This window comes from Copadichromis virginalis, linkage group LG23, assembly GCF_057382275.1.
Source record: "Copadichromis virginalis isolate Kocher_CV1m ecotype Utaka linkage group LG23, C_Virginalis_male_GT1.1, whole genome shotgun sequence".
NCBI classification, from domain to species: domain Eukaryota; kingdom Metazoa; phylum Chordata; class Actinopteri; order Cichliformes; family Cichlidae; genus Copadichromis; species Copadichromis virginalis.
In genome coordinates, this window is record NC_140639.1 from 49,939,578 (window position 1) to 49,947,355 (window position 7,778).

General features: G+C 45.7%; 1 protein-coding gene across 1 annotated transcript; it reads left to right on the top strand.

The window, feature by feature from the left end:
* The first annotated feature begins 996 nt into the window (after window positions 1-996).
* Window positions 997-7,427, top strand: LOC146682060 (uncharacterized). The gene is made up of 7 exons (XM_085448487.1): window positions 997-1,112; window positions 1,240-1,465; window positions 1,829-1,929; window positions 3,868-4,056; window positions 4,124-4,198; window positions 4,320-4,409; window positions 6,864-7,427. Exons 2-7 carry the CDS (start codon window positions 1,240-1,242, stop codon window positions 7,098-7,100), a joined length of 918 nt encoding a protein of 305 aa, XP_085304613.1. The 5' UTR covers window positions 997-1,112; the 3' UTR covers window positions 7,101-7,427.
* The last annotated feature ends 351 nt before the right edge of the window (window positions 7,428-7,778 follow it).

Genomic DNA, 7,778 nt, shown 5'->3' on the forward strand with positions numbered 1-7,778 from the left:
CCTGGCTGTTCCAGGGATTGTAACCTCCCCAGAGGCTGAGCTGCTGACCTCAGCTGACTCTGGAGCCTTGAAGGTAACTAAGTTTGCACCGCTCGGGTGAGCCATCTCAGCTGCAACAGCCTCCACAGAGAGCTCACGCAAGCTTACCCAGCCTGCTGAGGATTTTATGCTGCTGCAGCCCAAAAGGCATCCTGAGCTGGCTGACAGCCACCCACAGCTTCAGCTGCCTCAGCCAGGGGTCTCCACACCTGCTGGCCCTGCATCTGCTCTGACTGGGGGCTCCGGAGAGCCGCGCCAGCCATCCATCTCTGCTGGGGCTCCTGTTTGAGAATGTAGGAGTGTAAACTTCAAATATCTGCTCGGTTTGTCAAGATATCACATATTTGCAAAAGTGCTCTGACGTTTTTGGAGACGTCTCTTACCCACCATCTGGATAGCTAACCGGGAGGTCGAGGGTCATTAGAGCCGGCGAGAACAGCGGACTCCCGGCACATCGTTTTTGGACCCCCACGGCCTTTGGCTGTTCAGGTTTAAACATGATATATAAGTCACTTAGATCACGTAAAAATGTTATCGTTTGGCTTTTTTCAGTGTTGTTTGTTTGGTTTGGCTGAAGTTACAGTTTTCACACAGCTGAATAAACGTCAAACAGAAAAGTGATTAAACAGAAGTGTGAGACGGTCGAGAGTTTACTCCAGTGTCCTGTTAGATTTTAGACAGCAAGGAGCAGACGGCTGAGTTTATTAAACTCCACCGAGACAGCGGTGACGCGGATCTGAAGGCCAGACCGTCACAGCCGCTCACTTCCCGCCTACCCGACCTTTGGAGGACCCGGCCCACGTAGACCTTGAAGGCCGGGTCCTCAGGAGGATGCAGCCTGTGAATTTGGACACGCCATGACACATGATGTTCTACAGCTGATGTGTTTAAATGAGCTCTACAGGTGAACAGACTTATTAACGTTACCAGCATAATAAACTGTCCTGTCACTGAAGGTGTCTGCCCAACAAGGACGTGGTGCTGAATGCATCCAGACCCCTGCTGACTGTCTTTGCAGCTTCGGTCAAAGGTACAGTGTCCACTGTGACCCTGAGAGCAGGACACAGCCAGAGGTGAGTCAGCAGTTACAAACTAAATGCTGCTGACATGAATCAAACTGCTGGATAACCCACTGCTCATGAAAATGGCACCTTTCTGTTGCTTTTTGAGATTACTGAGAATATTTGAATTGTGACTCAGATGGCAGATCCAGGCTCTCAGCCTCCAGCTGAAACTTCCAGTCCTCCCCCAGCCAGAAGCTCTGATGCTGGGCTGAGAGACTTTGATCCTTCCCTGGATCCAGAAATCCAGGAGGGAGAAGGAGAACAGGACCTCCTTCCTGATCTGGAGAGGCCTGAGGGAAAGAAAGATGGAGCAGACAGAGCTTTGAACAAATCCAAACCTCCTGAGCTTCACCTCCACAAAGGTGCAGACACTGATGCACAGATTCACATGTGACACCTGCAGCGTCCAGCTTGTGCCGCTGACATTATCTCCACTCTGATACAAGCCTCATTCACTCGCTCACACACGTTCATACAATCACCTTTTCCTCACAGTCACACACATGAATGTAATGAGGGGAACTCGGGTTCACTGTCATTCCTCAGGATCCTTTGATATGCAGACTGGAGGCTCTGTGGATGAAACACCGACTGTCTGAAGCACTCTGAAGTCTTCATGATGGACTTCATCCTGATTAACACTACAATACTTGTTAGAGGCCTTTTATATGTAATAATATTCTTTTCCATTAAAGCTCTGAACATTCTCACTCTTTCTTGACCAGGTGTGACAGGTGAAGGACACCGGCGAATAGGAGGACAGAAGCTGAGAGCCATTAGTCACATGACTTCAGCTGCTGCTGCCTCACCAACCACTGGCCCCTCGGTGAGTCTAGAGTTACAGCAGTGACCACAGGAAGTGCACACGTGTGATCTAAAGCTACATGTGGGCCTGTGACCATCAGTCTTCTCACTGTGGTAGACGGGTTTGTGAGTCCCTGTGATGCTGGGAGTGTCCAGGACAGTCGCTCCTGATCGGGTCTCTCATGGAAAGCTGGTCCCAGGAATTCCTGGAAAATTCCTCCACAAAAGAGAACTGGGAACATAAGTGCAGAGTGACAGAGGTGCTCAGCAACCCTGCTGTTATATGGGAATAGAACCAGAATAGTCGGCAACCACTTGAGTTAAGTTAGCCAAAGAGATGCGACTCAGACTGACTTCATCATGTTGGCAACGTGTCTGCATTGATAAACTCCAGTTATTGACAAATCAGAGAATAATTCCAGTCGTTCAGAGACAGATTGTGATTGTTTGGAGGATGTAATCGTTTCCCTTCAGGGAGCGTGTTGGACGCTCAGTGTCCGGGTGATTAGCTGATGCAACTACTTAGAATCAGTTTGTGAATATGAAGAAAATCAGTGCAGTCACTGGACAAACTCTGATTCTTCCTAGTTTCACTCTTGTTTCAGTCCAGTGTGACTGAGGTGGTAAAAAATGATCTGACTTTTAGCCACACAGCTGTCTGCTAGAGAAAAAGCCTTTGTGCACAACTTTCTTAAAGGCAAACGGCACCATGTTCACTGCAGCTGCAGCAAACGCAGCAAAGAGTGAAAGTTGGACTGAGAATGTTGTGACTGTTTCATGAGAAAGAGCAGGAAAACAAGCATCACACACCCAGACACAGTGCTGGGATTAGAATTAGACTTTAGAGCCAAATGTAGGACAAAAGCTTTAATATGAAAGAGGAAAACCCAACAACAGCCAGAGCATGAAGCTCAAATCTATACCAATCACCAAGAAAGCTGACAGGCCTGTGACACGTCAGAGACGCCGTTCAAATCATAAAGAAGTTGGTTTATTGACAAAATGTAAAAAACCAAGATAATCAAGTCAACCTTCAGTTTCGAGCGAGTAGACCAATCAGGCACAGCAGCAGCTCTAGAATAAGCAACAATTTGATGTATTACAAACAACCTTTCATATACACACATACATATGGCTCATATGCTGTTTAAAAAGGGCTCAAAGACCCAACAGATTACACAAAGTACAAAAACACTTTCATTCAGACAACAGTCAGCTGTGCACGAGACAGAGAGCCGACTACAGTTAGTAACATGGACTCACTTTGTTTCAGACACGACACAAAGTAACACAAAGCCACAAAGAGCAGAAACATCAAAAAGGAGGCAGAGCAGCAGCAACTCTCCATGAGCTGTGAGGCTAACAGCCACCCACACTTCCTGTGATGCATAATGAAAACAACATTAACCTGAAGGATGATAACAACAGAAAGAAGTCTAAGCTAACGTTACACAGCGCTCACACAGCGCTGACTGTACAGGCCTCACACAGCTACGACCTGCATCCACAACACCTGATTCTACTGAACACAAACAAGTTAATGATATATGAGCGATCCAGGGAAGGCTTCCAGGAAGGTGAGGATCCAAAGACAGCTCTACAACAGCATCAGTCAGCAACAATGTTACTAATCACTGACTCTTTCATCCTTTTATACTCAATCAAAAAGTGCTGTGTTCACATTTGTTTCTGCTGAAATCCAGAGACTGAAAATGCGTCTTTTTAAAGTTTGAATAAACTGACTGAACTTCTCACGAGTCCAACCGTGAGGAACACTTCCCCCCATGACACATCACAGGACAACGTCTCAGTGGAGGGGGGACAGTAGCTCAGTTTAGGCAGTCACACTCAGAATCGATGCCTCCAGTCAGGGTCAAACGTGGTCCTCAGAAACCTGCAGATGTTTGGGCCAAGCTCTCACTGGTCTCTGCGTCTGTAGACTGAGCTGATGTTTCTCCAGGTGTCTGGTAAAAGGACGATGCTGCTGTCCAATGAGGCGAGGAGAGAAGTAGCCAAACAGGCGAGAGCCGTGAAGGAGGAACGGCGGGCAGCTCTGGATGCCCGACATAAATACCTGATGAGCAGGCTGGCCGACGCCGGCAGCCTGGAGGAGGCGGCGGTGGAAGACGCCATCGTCTCTGATGACAGAGTAAGTTCAGAGACGTGATCCTTCCTCAGAGTTGAACCTTTGAGTCATTAATGTCTGATTCTTCCAGTTCAGTCTGATCCATGAATTCTTTGCTGCAAACGGATCCAAGAAGCTGATTTTCTTCTATCAGGATGTCAAACAGGTAACTTTGATCACATTTCAATGACTGACACATGAAGGTCTAACCGCTCTTCATAATCTGCTGTCCTGTTTGTTGCAGCGTACTTTGTATTCATATCTTTTAATATCTGCCTTTCTCCCAGAGTCTGTCCTCCCGTCAGTCTTCCTTTGTGGACGCATCAAACTCAGCTGTGGCTCAGAGGAAACTCTTCCTCACTACGGGGAACTCTGAGGTTGGCTTCAGCTTTTTATGTTTAGTTCATGTGAGAATCACAGAAAAATGCTGATATGAGTGGAAGCTTCTGCTGGGAAATTGGCAAAGAGCAGATTATTGAACAGCGAGGCAGACAGTTCATTTCAGTGATGCCAGTTTATTAGAAACGAGGACTGTGGGGCTGCTGGAAGTCAGGACGGCCGTTCTCTGGATAAACCTGACAGCTGAGGTGGAGAGCAGGATTTATCCACAGACGGCTTCTTCCAAGCAAATGTCCTGAACACACCTGAGCTGAGGGTTACACAGTGTGTCCTGTGTGATCTCTGCTTTATGGTGGTTGAATCTCACAAATGTGACCATCAGACCTGACGACTTATTTGTGATGTTTTAATTAAAAATATCCTGGGTGAGGTGTTTGGGGCATGTCCCATGAGGAGGAGTCTCCAGGGCAGACCCAGGACACACTAGAGAGGTTATATCTCTCAGCAGGCCTGGGAATGCCTCAGTATTGTCCTGGATATGCTGGAGGAAGTGGTTGTTTAGGGAGGTCTGGGATTCTCTGCTTAGACTGCTGCACCTGTGACCCGGGACCAGATAAACAGGAAATGGATGTTTGAAATTCAAAGAAATCCTCTTTTAATAATGAGGAAAAAAGACAGCAGGAGATCCATCGCAACTAACAAAACACTTCAAACACATCAATGCATCAACTTTAATCAACTTCATTTGGTTCAAATGAAGGAATCTAACAAAGCACTCACTAAAATGAAACACCAGTTAGTTTCCCGAGCTCAACAGGTCGAACACCTGAGTTTGGTTTGCGGTGCAGTTTTTATTTCTTCTAGATAACCTGGGTTATTTGCACAGGAAGGTTTTTAAATGTATTTCTTAAGTACGATCTTATATGGGGGTTGATTTTATAGCATAACAGAATAATGTAATAACTCTAATAGAGTATAAAACATTTGCAGAATGAAGTACAAGGTGAAGAAAAGTCAGAACGTCCCTGTTTGAAAATACAGTCTCAGAAGGTCAGAGATGGACAAATTCAGCTACAGAAACATGTGGCCATTTTTTTAAAGCCATAGAGCATATTACAGACGACACAAAGAGCAAACACTGTAAACTTCTAACCACAGACCTCACACAGCTCACACACGTCAGAGTGAAGCTGTCATTTCCTGAAGCTTCCACACAAGAGAACTGGCAACAAGGTGGAGTCCTCATGGATCACTAGCAGAGAAATGTGGGTGGGTGCCAGACCACATGGACTCGACTCACTTTATTTCATACAAAGGAGCAGACTAATGCTGTCATCCTTAAAGACTAACTAGAAACAAGCAGTGCGCTCGCATCGACTCGACTTGTTTTGCAAGTTTGAAGTGAGATGGTACTTTGGAGTCAGCCTCCCGAGATGATGGCTGGCTGGTTTTTGAAAAACATCTCATATTTATACAATGAGTAGCAGACTTTCCTGACTTGCAGAGGTCAACGTCCTCCTCAGTCATGCGCCATGAGTGGCACAGATACTATTCATCAAATAACTAGCATGGCCTTGATTGTTACTCCAGAGACTTATCTGCGATGTAGCTTTATAGCATTTTCATTAGCAATCGTATGATTTGTGTTACAATGACCTTTGTGGACGGGCCCGGACCCCCAGGCCTCGTCCGTGACGCCGACGGTGAGCTCAACGTTTTTGTTTTCTTGCGCTTAAAATAACCTGATCAGCGTTCTGCGGACGGTTTGTTTACATTTCTCACATCTGTGATTGTTCACCCGGGTTGGACACGAGCAGAGAGGGCTTTCAAGATGAAAAAGCCAACGTGAAACTTTAACGGACGACAATTGCAAGTTTTTCAATCAAATCTCCGTCACACCCTTCCTTGACCTCATCACGTTATCCACCTTAGTCAAGGAACAGTGGTTCGGGAAAATATGCATTTGTTTTTTGGACCAGTTTAAAACGTATCTCAACTAGTGATGTGCGGATCGATACTGAAATATCGATTCCTCCGATACCCGTCATTGTGTCCGGCCCCTTGGCGTGCACACTCACAACAATGGCTGAGCGTAAACAGAGTCATGTGCAGACGTATTTTACCTCCACGAACAGCTGAGACGTGGTTTGCCATACATGTGGCAAGAATGTGAGGTGTTGTGGTAACACCGCTGACCTGGTCAAACACCTCAGAGTGAATCATATCACAGAATATGACGAGCGTATGTTGAGGCGAACTGAAGAGGAGGAGAGGGAGAGGTGCTGCCAGGGCGAGACAGACGTCTCTCACGGAGTCCTTTAATGCTGCAGGCAGGCAACAAATAGCCACAACTTCAGGTTTTTCATTTCTATATGATAATTCTGCATCATTAAGTGATAAGAACAAGTAATCTGATGTCCTGTGATCATTACGACGCTATAATTTGAGATAAAATAAAAGATAGAGTAAAAAAAATTTTTTCTTCTGTGCAGAGAAGACGTCAAACCCCTTCTTGGCAGTTTATCTCAATAAAGCTGTACTATCCCAGCCATCTGGTAAGTCTTCCCTACTACCCAGAGCCTGTTTATACTCCTGCATGTCTCTGCCTTCACTCACTTCCTCTTCTTGATGTCCAAACTCATCCTTCAAACTACCATTTGATGCTGCATAGCTGCATTCTCCCTGACACCTCCTTGTCTCCTGTCTTTTTGATTTCACCTTCTGCATAATATTTAGTTGCCCTGTGTGCAGCTTCCTCCACTTTCATATATTTCTACAAGTTCCTCCCTGTTCTTGAAGTATGTGTGCACCACGGCCATTTCCACTTGGAAAATCTGCCCCACATCTGTCTTTCTAGATTTCTCTCCTAAACACCACACCTACCCAACACCTCATAACCTCTGTTCCCTTCACCTAAATGTCCATTGAAGTCTGTGTCAATCACCACTGTAGTATGTGGTCTCTTGCACACAAAATGTGTCTACCCTCCACCTCCATAATATGAGTCCGCCAGCCCTCCCATTGCCAGTCAGAGTCCATAACAAGTCAAAAACATAAACAGCTCGAACGTATTATTTATTTAAAAGAGAGAGAGAGAGAGAGAGAGAGAGAGAGAGAGAGAGAGAGAGAGCTCAGTTGTCCTTGCTCTAGCATCAAGAGTCAGTGACTGGCTGTTCACTGCAGGCTCAGCAGTCCAATGGCCGATCAGCAACAAAACAAATAAAAAAATAAGACACGTTCTTGATTATGACAACAAACCACATCCAAAAAAATATGACAGCAACACTTTAAGTTTTGTGTGCATTCATCATGTGCAACTCTGCAGAAAGTCTCATGTAAAGGATGTGTGGACAGGGGGGCTATTAAAAAGTTCCAGTATACAGAATAGAAAACCATCAAATGAATGA

Coding starts and splice junctions, on each gene's coding strand:
- LOC146682060 (XM_085448487.1), top strand. CDS start 1,240: ATGGCAGATCCAGGCTCTCAGCCTCCAGCTGAAACTTCCAGTCCTCCC. Junction 4,057..4,123: donor CCATCGTCTCTGATGACAGA/GTAAGTTCAGAG, acceptor TGATTCTTCCAG/TTCAGTCTGATCCATGAATT. Junction 4,199..4,319: donor TCTATCAGGATGTCAAACAG/GTAACTTTGATC, acceptor CCTTTCTCCCAG/AGTCTGTCCTCCCGTCAGTC.